General features: G+C 38.2%; 1 protein-coding gene across 1 annotated transcript in view; it reads right to left on the reverse strand.

The window, feature by feature from the left end:
- The window catches only part of SLC38A6 (solute carrier family 38 member 6), a 45,254-nt gene that overhangs the window by 24,459 nt on the left and 4,009 nt on the right, over positions 1–16,786 (reverse strand). Inside the window, exons 4-6 of the mRNA XM_066997382.1 lie at positions 15,391–15,443; positions 12,306–12,345; positions 1,310–1,388 (exon numbers count right to left, since the gene is read on the reverse strand). Coding sequence (XP_066853483.1) covers positions 1,310–1,388; positions 12,306–12,345; positions 15,391–15,443 — 172 coding nt within the window. The remainder of the gene's footprint in view (positions 1–1,309; positions 1,389–12,305; positions 12,346–15,390; positions 15,444–16,786) is intronic.

Genomic DNA, 16,786 nt, shown 5'->3' on the forward strand with positions numbered 1-16,786 from the left:
CATGTGGGACCTCCAAATTCTACCTGTTAAGAGTGCTCATAGCTGTTTAAAAGCGTATTTTTGTTAGAAAAAGTCACTTTGCATTAACAGAGCTGACATTAAATTAAAGAAAGAGCAGTTAAGTGATGTTTTATGCTAAAAATACGGGAATGGTCAGATGGGAACACACACCCAGCAGATACAGTAGCAGGCTCAACATCACTCTGTATGAACAGGGGAGTTGAAAGTGCAATTTTGAAGGAGTAGGTGATAAAGCGCAAATGAAATGCTGATGACTATCACAGGTGGAAAAGATACATTAACAGACTAAAAATGACATTTACATATGAAACGTAATTGTTTATTAAAGCCCTCTACTAAATATATATTATTGTGAGGGTATAAGAAGGGCAGGAAGATTACCACCACGTAGTTTTTCAAGTCATACGTTATAAAATTGGAAGAATATAAATGAAACATATAATTTGAACTAAAGTAACTTTAAAAAACTAATTTCAACTTAAAAATTCAGCATTCAAGTACAGTACAAGCATCACACAACCTTTACAGAATTTCACCAAATTTCAATCCAGGGAAAGTTTTGAGTTCAAAACCATCTGAAAATAGCAGCTTGGAAAAACTGCAGTAACACAGTGCAAGATACACTGTTATGAATGACAGCAGCACTGGAACAACTTGAACAAGATATTTCAGTGCTGAAGCTGCAATGTTTGTTTTAGCGCAGGCACAGATTTCTTGCGACAGCTCTAATAGAAATCTGAGGGACGCACTCATTACATACAGCTTTATAGCTCAGTTGCGAAGAATAATTTCTTTACTGAGAGCCAAGTTAAGGAATTATAAACCGAGTCTGGAAACCTGGCATTTTCCCAAGGCAAGTCCAATTACTGGAGCAAGACAACAAAATATTTAAATTTAAATGTCTGCTGGATTTTGTACTGTGGTTTTGAAATATTTTAAGTGATAACATGACAGCAGTTTAAATGTTTCTCCTCCTCTCCCTCCTGTCCCCTCCTGCTTCCCCTTTTAAATTTTTACAGAAGGGAGATTTCTTTAGATGGAGTTTTGCCACTGACTTTAAGGTCGTCTGATGGGAAATCACTATGAGGAAAGAAATACGCTCTCTGTGTGCGCGCAGCAGAAGGTTTACACATGCCAAATACATTTCTTATTCCAAGAACTCCTGTAAATGACTGATTTTTTTGGCATGTGAGATCAGAGGGAAGTGTCAGTACCCATCTACTCCAGCAGTCCTGACCCACTTTCTTCTTCAAGATAAATATGTAAGGTTTGAAGCATTTTTCCTTACCCGCTCTCGTCTCCACTTAAGAAGCCCGCAACAGCACCAGGAAGTTCAGACTTAACAATTAAAAGATAAGATGACATAGCTGCAAACAGAAGCAGAGCAGATTTAGTAGAGGAATACCAGTATCTCTGTTTGTAACAATTAGCATGGCTTAACCAGCATGGTCACGACTGGAACATCTCAGCCACATATTAGACACCATGGCACCAGGGTCAAAATTCATTTTCTCATGCGCTTCCTTTAAAAATAGCTGCAAATCCCTGAGTATTGTACTGATGATAGCTAGTGCCTCCGAAGAGGCTGTTACGATGTGAGCCTTGAAACAAGGAAAATAGAAGACAAGGGACTAACAAAACAACACAGAACACAGGACAGACCTTTTACCTAGGAGTACGGATCTACAAGCCAGAGACAGACTTTAAGGCCGCAGCACTTCTCCTTCCCTACTGTTTATTAGATGTTAACAATGATGACAGTAAATCGTGAGATTTGTTTATCAATAAAATGGATTTTTCATAAAGACTCCGTTTTTATTATTGCTCAATTGCTGCTGCATTAAAAAAATGTATGACAAATTTAAACACAAGAATGGGACTTGAAAGGTTCTGCATATACTGCATGCGTAGATTTTCAGGAACTGCGAACACGAAGAGAAATTGTTAGCTACTCTTAAGGGAATGATGATTATTTGTTTATATTTCTACTCATAAGAAAGCAATGATGCATATAAATAAATCCAAAAGCTAATTCACAGTATCAATTTTCTTTTTTACTCCATAAAATGATCAAAGGCCTAAGTAAGAGTTCTTATACTTTTATTACAACTGATACTAACCTGATACCTTCACATACTGCTCATGTCGCTTTTTGCTTTTACATAAACATCAAGCATTTATATGACCCAGAAACCAGCAGAGAAACACTCAAAGCATCAAGTTTTACAAACAGATTCAACACATATCAAAGCCTACTTGAAACCTCCATCAGTCAGAAACAAGTAATTTTAGCAACATGCCCACAACTGCCTTCAGTTATGTTTAAAGCTTGACAAAAATTAATCTGTTGCACTCAAATTTTACTGTTTTGCATTCAGTAATTCTTTAGAATTTTAGTGGGGCGTATTTACTAATGCATTAAAATAATAACATATTTTTTTTTTAAAGTAAGACAGCAAACTTCCATAAACTAATTTTTGAAGAGTGCATTTAAAAAAAAAAAAAAAAAAGAGTGTTTTGAACCCTGGAAAATATGTGGACTCTGACATGGCTGTACCACAGCAGTTAACGTTAAATCTGAAGAAAGGGACTGCAGTCCCCATAAAGTAAGGGAATTGTATTAATACAGAGTGACATCTACCTACCGCAAGGTTAAATTAAAAACAGTTGGTAGGTCACTAAATAAGGAAATATTCACTGCTTTATAATTAAAAGCTCTGATTTTTCTCTTATTTTAGTATATTCCCCTGTTGACATGTAGCCGTTGCTTGTTGGTGGTGAGATATTTATCTGCTGTCCTGATTTTACTCTCCTATTTGCATACTGGAGAACGAAAATTCAACCACACAGATCTTTACAGCATGTGCATTTGTACATCACCAGAATTTGTAAGAAAATCAGCACACTTTCTCATGCTAAAGACAGAGGCAGATGCATATTTCACCCTAAGCAAAGATGTATTCTCATAATATTGTGTGTGGAAAAGAGAAAATTCCTCTAAATTTTAGTTCAACTTTATTTATCCTTTAGCCTTCTTTCTTGTATTATACACTGCTTTTACACAAGCAATTCACAACTTTGATATATTTATGTACTTCAGGAAGATTTTAAAATTAGTTCTTTTGCAGGCTCAGCTGCAGAAAGCTTCAATTTAATTTCCAGATCAGATTTCCTCCTAATATGCAATCTGTCACTCTTGCCTTGCATTCCTATTAGCCTCTGGCTAATCATTTGATCACTTATCCTTTGTTGTGCACTTACTCTTTGTTTTTAAAAGAGGAGTCCTATTTCACTGAATTCCACTCCGAAGTAGGGAACCAATCATGCACTAAGAAACTTGCACATGCTAAACATTTGTATGCATCTTTCTTCCTCTCTCTGTGCATATGGGAAACAATCTCACATAGTAGGATTTTTTTTTTGTCAGTTTATCTTCTCCTGTTTGTTCTATAAGATGAAGACAACAAATAAAAAAGTAATTTATAGCCTGATGCTCAGATAAGACATGAATCTCTTAAATAAACTGGGGCAGGATGCCCTCACTAAATACAGTTGAAAAAGTCAAATCTTGCCCTTTTTTTTTTTTTAATTTACAAATGCAGCTGTACCTCTCATGAGAAACAGATCCTTGAAATTTTGCTCAGCATGAAAGAAGTAAAAGACACTAACCACTGTATGACACTCTATAAACTATGAATAAATAATATATAATAAATTATACGTTATAAATTATACATTTCACTACAAAGTGAGTGCAGAACACTGATTGTTTTTAAAGTTGAAATCAAAACAGAGAAGTAACTTGAAAAAGGACGCAGCAAATGAAATATTATCTCCAGCAGGAATAAAGTGCTTACGGTATGCCAGAGAAAAAATCATTTCTTCCACTGCAAAAAAGAAACTTTACGTAACTTCCCTGATGCCCACCATGACCAAAAGCATGTCAAGTTATATCGTAAAAACTAAATGTCAACTACCCTTGGCAGTCCTGATGTAAAACGGAAGGAAGAGATTACACAGTCACAAGGCTAAACTGTGGCACAAGTGAACACAACAAAAAACCCATCTTGGGCTTTGATTTATTCCACTTTTGAAATATTGACTTCCTGTCACTTGCAAAATAGTTGTAACATTTTAAAGGCTAACTTTTAAGGCACCTTTTATCATGTAAAAGGAAAAAACAATGTTAGATCTACATTATTCTTTAGAAGTCAAGTGCTCAAAAAAAGTAGCAGATGTCAGGAGCAACATTCCCTTCAGTTTGCTCCCCTTTCCTGTACGTAACATGAGAGCAGAACTTACTGCTCTTGCATCCCATTTCATCCCCTAAACTCAAAAATAATAGTTTTTCTTCATGTTGCCTTCTCTTTGCAAGATGAGACACCTATCTTTAGCACTGAATGAGACAGGTTTCCTGCAAAATGAAAGGCGTACAGTGATGTAACTTGAGATTTTAGCAACATGCAGATGCAACGAGTGCAGACTCCAACTACTTTAGCAACCTTAATGCAGTCGCTTCCTAATTTTTACGTCCTGACTTTGCATATTGACAGTATACACCAAGAGCTATTTGATGGAAAACTATGCAGGTCTGAACTTCTGCATTCAACAGAAGCCAATATTCGGACACTAAAACATTACTCAGCAGAAATCAAAATGATATTACTACTTTATTACTAAATAGGTTTACCAGCATCTTGAAAGCAGCGAGAAATTACGTTCTTAAAACAGTTATCACCTTACAATATTCCAAAAACATTGCATTGACTCTAATGAAAAAACAACAAAATAAAGGAAGTGAAATATAAAATAGGGTACTCACGTTAAACTTTCATTATCATATTATAACTTGTTTTTGCCAACATCATGTCCTTTTTGTACTATAATATTGTTTCACACTAATAATATGGGCCCCCACCAGAGAAAAAAAAAAAAAAAAAAAAACACCTTTAGCTGCTAGAGAAAAGAGAAGCCAAGGCTGTTTTTAAATTAGTCTCCAAAACACCTCTTATGACACAGCCCCAATTTAAATCGAACGTGTGATTGGCTTTTTGGTCACCAGAAAAAGAATCGCAACTTTTCCTTACTATCCTACCCCAAAAATGATCAGTTGCTGAAATCCACAGTAATGATACAAGAGAATATATGCATTAAACTTATGCATAAACGTTTAAGTTATTCCTTTCTTAGAAAATGGCTGGTGATAAATCGCTTCATTTCATTGAAGGGACTGAATCTAACTCTTCTGGTTATTTTTTCCTCATCTACCTCTCTAGTTGATCGTGTTAAATCACTGCAAATACGTCTCACGCTATTACGCACTGTGCAAAAATGGATGCAGGCTGCCCTCCAAATGCAGGAGAAGGCAAGGGGCTGGGTAAAAATAGGCTTTATCAATACAACTACACTGCCTCTTCAGCTTCTACTAAAAAAAGGTGTGCTGATCTGGGCGTTGGGACAAGCAGACAGAGCAATCTTGGTTTTCATCTTGGGGGAACACTGGGTAAGATGGAGATTCTTCACAAATGCCTACAAATCATTAAGACAAATGAAAATGCTCACCGTCTAACTCTCTGAAGAGTTCTGGCAATAAGATCCCTGCTTTTCCCCCAAATGCTGAAAAGATTAGAGGCCGAGAGACAGAAATAGCACTAGAATAAACATTATCGGTCACAGCACGCTCGAGCCAAGGAGAGCTGGATCCTTCATAGCAACCGCTTGTGACAAATCCATTTGGGCTTGTGCCTCCCTTTGTTGGTAACGGAGGCTGTTTAAACTTGAATATGCCCTGATCCAGCCAGGGTGACAAAAAGGACAACAGGAAAGGATTTCAAGAAAGAAAGTGAAACTAGAGAGCAAAATACTGGATTCTGGGCAAGTTGTTGATTTTTTTTCCCCTCCAGTCAAAGAATAAGAACGGAATAGCAAGGTCAGAAGCGTTTCAATATTGCAACAAGCTCCTTGTAAGTAATTCAAACTGCAGAAACATCAGGAATGATGCATGGATGCCATTTAAAACCATCAATTATTTTGGCCCCCACATCACATATCCTTAGGAGCATGCTCTTTTGTTTTTGTTTCGCAATGAATCCCCCACATATTCAATTTTAAGAAGTTTCCCAATTACTTTATGCATTGTTCTTAGGATTTCCTCTTAGTGGAAGCTTAACGTTTGTCTTTTTTTTTAAAGAAGGGAAATGTAGACTTCAGTGCGTGAAAAAAGACGGAATGCTTTTTTGTATAGCAAGTTCTGACAACAGAAAGAGGTCGTCAACTTCTCTGCTGATCTGTACTTTATGACACCCATCCTGCTGAATTTCTTCTCCCCTACCTCCCTGTTCCTTTTAAGTTTAGCTTTTGTCTGAATTACACTGGAAACTTATCCATAGCAAGCTTCAAAAAAAAAAAAAGTTATTCTTATTCCCCAGGGAACTCATAGACAGCAGATTTATTTTAGTAAAATTTCACTGGTTTAATTCTATTTGCACAGTTATGCTACTATAACTGCCACGTAGCTCTTCGTATCTCAACGTATAGCTTCAGGTTGGGATTTTTGTTATTTTGTTTGTTTTGTTTTTAAAGCAGGGTTAATATTCTTTACAATACCAAGCCTTTCCAACAACCATTCACTGCAATATGGAAACATAACAGCACGGGTCATTAATTGTTAAATTAGTACAGGAGCAGACAAACCTGCCCTTAATTAAGGCAGCTTTGCACTGGAAATCCTCACTGTGAAACAGCAAGGATAATTAGGCTTTCAGGTTAAAAGCAAACTGCATTGTGAAAACAAACACTGAGTTTGTTTGAAAACAGAATTAGACTTCCCATACTTAATGGAAGCCCAGTAATTTCTTAAGGTATTAATGATACAGCTTGTTACATGCTGAGGACTGTATTTTATTCTTCATGATTTACACTTTTCAATTATTTTCAGTCCGTAGAGTACTGTACTCTGATTAGAAAAAGAAGGGTTTTCCAACATAGCCCTCATTCTCTCAAAATATTTGCTCCAGTTACATTTGGGACAAATCTTGTAAATACGTTTAAAATTAAATTGCAGAACTGAGGAACGCTGAGGAAAAAAAAGCTGGCAAAACAAAAATGCCCAATTAACTTGGTAAAACAAGGTCATTGGTTACATTTGATTTTGTTTTGGTGTTGTTTTAAAATACGTGCAGAGCACTTGCAAGTACTGACACAGGAAGCACACACAGACCCCACCCCACGAAGCAAATTCAGGAGTCAAACACTTCAATGTCCATCTCCAAAACAGAAAAAAGGAGAAGAAGAAACAGCAAAAAGCAGCCCGGAGGGTCGGAGGCACCGGGCAAGGCCAGCAGGTGGTGGTGCGGGAGCGCTGCAGGCACCCAGCACGGCCCCATGCGATGGGTATGAGCTCGCCAGACTTAAAGATGCAATATAGTTAGGACTGATTACGTTCGGAGCAGGGTTTCCGTGTGCTGTCCGTCGTGTTGAGTGTATTAATGGGCTGTAAAATCCAGCTGAAGAACTGCGTCTGCCATCAGGACTAATCCTAGAGCTCCTATTTACCGCCTGCAGCGCTCAGGCAGAGCCGCGGACACAGCAGCGCTCGAGGGGTACAGCACAGGCGTTTCTCCTCACAACTGACTATTACAAAGAAGAAAATCGTGTACCTTTGAGTACATGCTAATTGCAGAATACTGAAAGGAAATCTGGAAGCACCAGTTAGAGAAATTACACTTAACTAAACTCTGTTCATACCAGAAACCCTACAATTCTTCGTAAAATTAGGGCTGCTATCTGGAAAGCGTGGATCCAAAGAGAGGCTGCAAGGCTCATTCAGGTACAGGCCAAAGCAGGCCGGTTACTCGCACTGATCCTCAGCAGGAGAGCTCTGTGCATCTCAGCCTACTGCAAGAAATTGAAAAGAGAAAGCCCAGCGCAAAAAAAAATCCTGCTACAGACCACCTATGCTACATGGCTGCACCACATGTTCTGCTGTTGCACTTAATCCCACTGCTAATAAATTTTAAATAATTAAACTCATGTTCTCAGCAGTTTCAATTTATGTTTCTGTGCATCACCAGTACCCGGCGCTCTGCGACGAGCCGCATCTCCCGACAGCGGTGACCTTCAGCTAATACCAGCCCGCAGCCCAGAGAAGTATGCTGTAAAACTCTCCACAGACTTCCTGCTAGACCTCAGCGCTGAAGATTTGTTAGTGTTGGCAATAGATTGTGAGCTGCTCTTGTGCAATGCTTTATTGTGTTTGTCTCCATTTTCCACCAGCCTCGCTGAAATAATTCCTGCTCCAACTTCATTACATTATGTTTTGAGATTCCTACCGGTTTTCTCCTGGGTACGGTGGTGAGGACTGCCCTGCTTCTCAGTCAGATCAGCAGTGACGGCTCTAGGAGAAGAAACTCCTGTCCTTGCTCCTTAGGAGAGCATCCACCGAGCTCGCAGAATCTCCCTGACCAGGCCAGGGGAAGGCCTGCGTGGTGCCAGGCCAGGGCTTCGGCCCGCTGCGCCTCATCCATCACTTCCTAGAAGCACAGCGCTGTTAGGACAATAGCAGGGACTCGGTCCAAATCCGGTTGCTCCTGGGAAGGATTACATAAAAGAGGCGCAGAGCCACGTACCGGAGTGTTTTCCATGGCAGCCTCCCTTGCTCCTTCCATGCTTCCAGGTGTGCAACTGCACCAAGGGCCCTCTCTGAGCTCAGGAGCCGCAGGACAAGATCCAAAACCCTTCAAGATCTTCTGCATGGCAGGCAACAAGTGGATGTTTAGAAGATCACTGCACTTACAGAGCTGGGGTGAACAGGATGGGGGGAGGGGATGAACAAAGTAACGGCCTGGCAGCATGCAGTTTGGCGGTCATCCTTTTAGCGTCCTATTTGTCACCCCACAGTCACACTAACCAGCTCGTAGGAGAAAAAGACAGCTCACGTAACTCATCACGTTATTTAGACAAATGAGCTGCTGGACTGGGCCAAAATACTGACAAATAGAACAATATAAAACGAGTAATTTTGGCCATCCCATTCAACCTTTCCCCTTGTTAACAAATATCTGTACTGCAAGAACAAGTACACATGGACATAAGGAAGGATAGACAAATATTCTCAAAGTTTAATCTCTCTCAACTCTAAGCTAAGAATTTGTATGAATTCTGTGAAGTCTTTAAATCACAGTATTTTTGAAGATGACCTCAGTTCACATTTGGATATTGCAAAGTCAACACATTCTCTGGATACATCCTCAGTTAACCTTTGGTACTTAAATAGATTTTGGTATGTGTTATGTTTATCTAAGTAACACAAATTAAAAAGTGTTCCAGCACAGCTGAAAATCTGCATGAAAGTTGAGTGATCACGTTAGACATACAGGTTGAAATTTCCAAGCAATGAACTCGCATTATTTAAAACAAACAACAACAAAAAAAGAACAGAGGTATTTTACAATTTATTCTAAGTTTGGACAACTACTGCTTTCCTGTAGCTGTACAAAATTAATGTGTTTTTTTCCCCCCTTTGGGTATCCTGCTAGTAGAAAAATCAGCTTCCCTATCTACACAAAGCTGTAAGTGTGGGCAATTAGGATGTCAAACGCAAACCCGCAGTTCAAGTTTCCTTTTTCAGAAAGCAAAGATGACAAATTAGAAAGCATAACTGTATTAAAATGATTGTTAAAAAGCTCTCTCCAGCACAAATAAATGCTAATCACTTCCGCACAAAAATTTTAGAAGTGATCAGACCAAACTTTAAAACTGCCAAGACTAGATGCTGCTAGTGACAATAACCCTAGTAAAGTCGTTTATTTTAATCACAAATCATCATTCATTATTTCATGTTCTCCAATCACTTTTGAAATAAGATACTATATGATGCAATGTACCCAGGTCTGATGATGGAGGAGGTAACAGAAAACAATTTTATTTTTAGCCTTACTCTGAAATTAAAGATGTTGACAGAGTCTGGAAGTCTGCCCAACAGACACAGTGCTGCTAGTTCCTTCAAACAGACATAAAACAAGAAAAAAAAAGAGATGAACGCCTAATTGTGCTACGGAAAAGGCGAAGAACGTAAGTTTTATACTGAATTCCAGCGCAGCTCCCTTTCAGGACAAACTACACTCCACAATTTCACCATTCCCATTTAAAATCTGTAGAAGGAGCTAGAAGAACAAGAAAAATTTCCTTTCTTTCTATGCATTTCTTCAACAGCCCAGGCTCACTGTGAGATGAGCTCTTCATCTCTCCTATCTTTAAGAGCCTGTTACGCTGAAAATGACTATTCTGCAATGATCATTCCTGCCACAGTGCTGCTCTGCTAACCTGGGCTCTGCTGAAGTGAAAATGGAAGTTGTTAAGGAAAGAAACACCATAGCTGGGAGCTCTGACCCCAGACACAAACCTAAATACCGAACAGAAGCTGTGACAGCTCCCTGCAATGATAGCACAATAGGTCTCCTGTATGGAGCAACGTGCCAAGGAAGACAAAGTTGCACGTGAAAACCCATGTTTTCACAGGGTATGCTTCATGATAGACTTGGGCATGGTTTGGTTTTACCAACTCTAACAAGCTCAAAAAAGGAAAGTCAGCTTTCTCTTTTCAGTGCATTTGAAACCAAGTGATTCTGCAAACGAACACAGAAGATGCATAGAGTGCTGCCATTCCCTTAAATGAAAGGCACTGCCCTTAGAAACAGACGAAGCAAAAGAGTTTTGAATGCTTCCATTAAAATGAGGTCAGTTAAAAATATCTGAAAGAGAAGTTTCAATTTGCAGAAACCTCCTTCTTAACTAGTTAAACAGAAAACCACCGGTTGGCAAAACAGGCCCTACTTACTGGCAGAGAAGCCCACTGCAGAAGACAGAGTAAGTAGTTTGATAATATCCAGCAGACACTAGTTTGGGCCTCTGCAGTTACTGAATTTTATTAAAAATGACACCGAGAAGGTTATGAACTGCTGTGAGGAAGAAATGAGAGTCATATTTCCTTTGACCACAGAGTCTTGTGCATGATCCCAGAGTCTCCAGAACCTGCGCTGTGTATCCCTCCTTGTCTAGTACTGTTTATTTAGAGGTCCACTCAAACAGGAAAGGAAATTAAAAAATTTGTTCTTGCTACAGAACAACCTCTAAAACCCATATGAATAAATAATCCTTAACCTTGGAATTAGTTTGTTCATTCCTGCCTGAAGTTAACGCTAGGCTTTTTAACAGCCATTTAAATTAAGCAGTTTTTACTGCTATACAACAAAGGATTCCAAGTTTATCCTACAAGCAGTAACTTGGTCTAGTTCTAGGTCGCTATGTAGTGACAACAAATAGTGATCGCTGAATTGTCTGGACTTGACAGGTAATGCTGAAGGAAAGAACAGCGCTGGAAGGCTGTTTCCTTTTGGCATGGTAGGTGAACGTGTGTATCTTAGGCGTGGTGGTGGGGAATGGAAAGGAGGGAGCTTTCACACAGCTTCCTCATCTAAAAGAAAGAATCCAAAAGATCTGAAGGAAATAGCCAAAGGAATTAGAAATTGTTCTAACACTGTCAGCTTTCAGACAATTATTTTCTAAGGGCACTACTATTCAGTAACTCAAGTGTTTTATGCAAACATACCTGAGTAACAGCTCGAATGCTTCGACGATTATTTTAATGAAAACACAGTTGGTGTTATTTTATTGTTATGCACAAAGGAAGACAAAATAAGAACAGAGCTGGAGAACCCAGCATATGACGTCGTAGATTATCAGCCCACATGACAGAAGTCAGCAAACCAAAGCACGCACCTCCCCACCTCAAAAACCCAAGGTATTGAACTAACAAAAAAAAGAAGGCCACTATAATAAAGCAGATTTGGAATTCCACAGCTAAGCACTCCGTTGTTACACAAATCACTAAAAACGCATTAGTGCTTTCCAAAGGAAACAAACAAAACAGACGATATGAAAAAAATGCAGCTACGAGATGCAAATGTACAGAAGAGAAGGGAGTGAATTATGCCTCATCAGCCCCTTCCGATTAGCAACGCCAGCTCTGATGGATATGCTCCATGTCACGGGATGCAGTCAGCACCAGGCATACAGTCCAGCCCGCATCAAGTTCCCCTTCTACCCCATGACTGCAGCGCTTGAGTTCAGCATGATCACATAAGCCTTTTCTGCAAGTCTTCCTCTTTTTAATCAAACTCTTAAAAACACTCGCATTTAATTAGTGCCTTGGACGTTTGTGGAGTTGTGCAGACTGTTGAGATTATATTCCATTCAGTAAAAATTGAGCGTATGAAGTTTCTTACCTCCTATATTCTGGATAATTATTGTAGTTGCAACAAGGACCTATTAAAAAAAAAAAGATTTCTTTAGAAAAGGTAAGGATAACTAAAGTCGTATGTCTATCGCAGTCGTAAAGCACATGTATCATCTTAAACAGACCAGATGTAGAAGCGATAACTGGTACTGAAAGGAAGGGCATCTTCTGTTTAATGAAGAGTTTATAACACACGTAAAGCAATGCAACCTAAAATGAATACAAAAGCAAAAAAAAAATACTTCCTGAAAGACCACATTTGGCTTCTAAGATGACAAAACAGTAGTTACAGGGTGAAGCTTGTTTTGCAGATGAGGTTTGAAATCACTGAAAACACACAAGTGCACTCTAATTGTTCACCTCTGAAATGGCAATCAGTAGAGATTTATACAAACTACTTCCTCACTCCGAGTAACTATGAATATTTGACTGTCATGAATGTCATTATTCTTTTAAAGTTGTGAACTAGATAGACACTGCTTTTTCTTTAGCGTTTGCGATTATTCACATTGGACTGATATGGAAGTAAAAGTGACCATAGGCCATTAAAAATATTTGTCTGAATCCCTGCAATTGTCAACTCCCAACCGAAAACCCTAGAAGTAGCGTCTAAAGTTTTCCCAGTGTTGTTTTCATTTCAGTTCTAAAATAGCAGCATCATCTAGAATAGCACAGTTTTTCTTTCTGTACCCACTGTTCTTCATTATGTAACAGGACCTTCCTATATGAGTGCTACCAGAAGTCAGCTTGGAAAAAATCAAGCCACAGCTATGAGAAGAAAAACAAAACTGTTACTTTTGAATAAAATCTGAAAGGAGAATTGCCATTTTTTCAATTGATCAGTTAGAAAAATGTATCAGATTTGTAATGAATTGAAAGCTCACAAGTCAGCAAAAAATATATAGTCTTGTCATTTGCCATAGATGGAAAGAAATACTTCATGCCTTTCGAGAGGGAGAATCAGCAATATTCCAACGACACAAAATCTCCAGTCTCACAAAACACAGAGAAATATTTTTGACATGAAATCACCATAAGGTTGAATAACTGCTTTACTTCAAGAGCAGTTACCAGTAGTTTACTGTCAATCTAGGATGCCAGTTCAAGCAAGGTCCTGCAGTGGTCTGGCTGTATTATTAGCGAATGACTTGGATGAGAAAAGAACAACTTTTAAAAAATAAAATCAAAAAATTGAAAAAAATTAAAAAACCTGCCATCTGCACCCAACTAAGCTGAAGAAAGTTCAGGGTCAGGACTGGAATTCAGAATGATTGTGATAAACTAGGAGAGTCTAAAAAAAAAAATCAATAAAGCCAGTTAAAAGCAATGCATTCGGGAAGTAGAGATCGCATATATGACTTACAGTTATTAGATTGCAAGTAGAGAAAACAGGCTGAGATAAAGCTACCAGCAGCAGCCACAGTAATGACAAATCTTGTTTTAGAATGCAGTAACAGGCATGCTTGATCTAAAATATAGGTAATTGCATTTGCTGTTGCTGTCGAGTTGTTAGCCAGCTTACTGCGTTCCCTTTTGCAGCCATGTTTTAAGATAAATGTATAAACATCAAGGATATTTCAAGACAGAAAAAACATCAGTTCATCGGAAAAGCTTGGCGAACTTCGTTTTATTATTTAATCGAAACAACAGCTTCTCAACCGAGATATATTCCAGTGATGGAATGCTCTCCGTACACACTGAAAATGGAAGACCAGACGATATTTTTAGAAGAAATGACTGTAGTTCTTAAAACAGAACTACTAAACAGTAATATTGAGGAGAATAATAAAAATAATTGACTTTGTCTACACAGTGAAGCTGTGAAAACTCTTTAATTGAGTAACATTGAACGTTCATGGAATAACAGATTCAACAAATGCCTGCCAAGAACAGCTTATATATGTTTAGCCCTACTTCAGAGAAGGGGCAGACTTGGTCACGTTTTAATACTTCCTTAAGCTCTACATTTCTATGGCTTCTGCATCAAGTGGCTTGTGGTTAACATGTACAGAACAGACCCTCCGAAAAAAAAAAAATTCAATACATTGCTAATATCAAGATTTATCTTCTCTTGATGTTGATCACATCGTAACTCTGATCAATAAATATTGATCCACGCAGACTAAGCTCATTATCTGCTTATTAATGCTAATGGAAGAATTACACCTAGTAGCTCAGATTTAATTCTCTGTTACATTAAAATAGAATAAATCAAACTCTGGTCTGTTAAGCAGAACTCGTTTTTTAATTTATTTTTTTTTTTTAGAAAACCATTAAAATTGCATTTCTGCATGGTAAACCTGCTTTTAGAATCATTCAACTGAAACAGAGAGCATAGTAGTCTTATTATTATATGTATTGTATTCACTATTAGCATTTCCTGTGTACCCACTATTAGTGAACATCATCTATTAAGAAAAACAGATCGAGTAAAACTACTAAAAAGGCTTGGCTTACATGCTGAGTACTCTTATACCAAAAAACGGTTTATGATTTTTTTTAACCGTAAGATAAAGTAACAAGAAATGTTCATCTGAACAGCTTGTTAAAAAAAGAAAAAAAAAATCAACATGCACAAAATATATTCTTGTTTATTTATTTTGTAACAACTACACGAAAGGCAAACACTTATCTTAGATCTCTATTAAACACTAAAACAACACCAGTAAATCATTTAAGTGTCTCTTAACAATTTATAGCAACAGTACAACGGGACTATAACCAACCTGAAATGGATCGCTGAGCCAACTTGATGATAAAGCCAGTGAACACGCATTTGTGAATACAATTAAGAAGTGAACACACTAACAGGAAAGCAGCACAAAACCTTGCATTTAAGAAACATCTATTTTACAGTTAACTAATCTTCAGGCTTCCATAGACCAAAAACACTAACTGAAAGGTAACAAAGAGTTGTTTTCAGGAACTAATGGATTTTTTTTTTTATTGATACTAGACCTTCTGTAATTATACTACATATTTCACCTGTATATCTTGACTGTGCAATGAACAGTTGTATATATTGGAAGTGTGAGAACGAAAAGAAAAATACACAGATAAAACCAGACACTTACCTTTCCAGGTGATCCAAATGCAAACAGGCCAAGGTCTTCATAAGACATAACAGCTGTTAATGAGAAGAAAAAAAAAAAAGCTAAAATATTTCTAACTCCAAAATCACCTAAGAGCTCCAGTTTTGTCTTTTTTTCCCTTTTTAAATGAACACAGTTGAGGATCAAATTTAGGGAGTATTTTATACTATTCACTAAATAGCTTTTACATACACCTGTATTCCAGCTAAAAAATACAACTAGATGTTCAATCATTCACAGATTTTCCAGAAATTTACTTTAATATTAGAAATAGTATTATTTTTTTTTACTACTACTACGCTGGCAGCAAATTACCTTCTCCCAACCCCTTTTGCAAGTGATACTACAGATGAAGAACTTTGAAATTAGTCTCAACAATTAGTTGCAAGCTATCATTTTTAAGTATGCACTTGCTTTTAAATGAAGACGATAACAGAAAATCTGTTTTCATCTCTCTATGAATACAAACATCAATTATCACGCTGCCAGCTTTTAAGAACTCGACACTACTCGTTTCCAAGACAGCTGAAGGTAAACACCTTCCTGCGTTGAAATCTGTTATAAAAAAAAAAACAAACAAAACAAAGCACACCAAAGCAAAGACAAAAACGGAAGAAAACAAAATGCCTGCCTTTACTTGCACCTCACTTAAATAATTACATGGAAATAGGCTGTGGTTTCCTGTACTCTTTTGTTGAGCTTTAGCTGAAGCTCACTTCTATATTGATGGTAACTCAAAACAATCCCTTTTCAGAAGGGAGGAAGTCCTGTTAAAGCCCTCTATTGTTGTTCTGCATTTTGTTATTAGGAGCTCCAGCGATAGCAAAAAGATTAAAGCTCCCCGAGAAACACCCCTCCCTTTCTCGGTATATAATAAAACGGTCCAGAGTTGTAAATGCCTCAAAGGGTAAAATTAATCCCCAAACCACATAACTGTATTGTCATAACGCTTGCTTTTCCTCCCTGGTTTCTACCTGGTACACGACCGTTCCTGCTCCCATCGCGTCCTAATTGCGGGCACAGCCCTGCAACGCGAGCTGCTCGGGGCAGACCTTCACACCTGAGCGAAGCTGCTCTGAAATAAACGAAACGAGACCTGGGAGACCCAGGCAAGGACCGGGATCAGATGGCAGGACTGGACCCTCGCACTGCCGGCCGAGGCATTGTCCCTTCGCTAGGTACTGCGCACACCAGGTCAATGCGCTACCGGAAAAAAGATAAAATTTCATCTTCTCACACGACTTTGTCGAGGACGACGTTCCACGTTCTGCTCTACGACTGACATTAATACGCTATGAAAAAGTAAATTAAGTGACAAAATTAAATAAGCCAGAGTCTGCTCACAGCAAAAACCTGGAAAATTCTCCTGTGTCTGCCG

The sequence above is a fragment of the Anser cygnoides genome, chromosome 5, assembly GCF_040182565.1.
Source record: "Anser cygnoides isolate HZ-2024a breed goose chromosome 5, Taihu_goose_T2T_genome, whole genome shotgun sequence".
Lineage (NCBI taxonomy): Eukaryota > Metazoa > Chordata > Aves > Anseriformes > Anatidae > Anser > Anser cygnoides.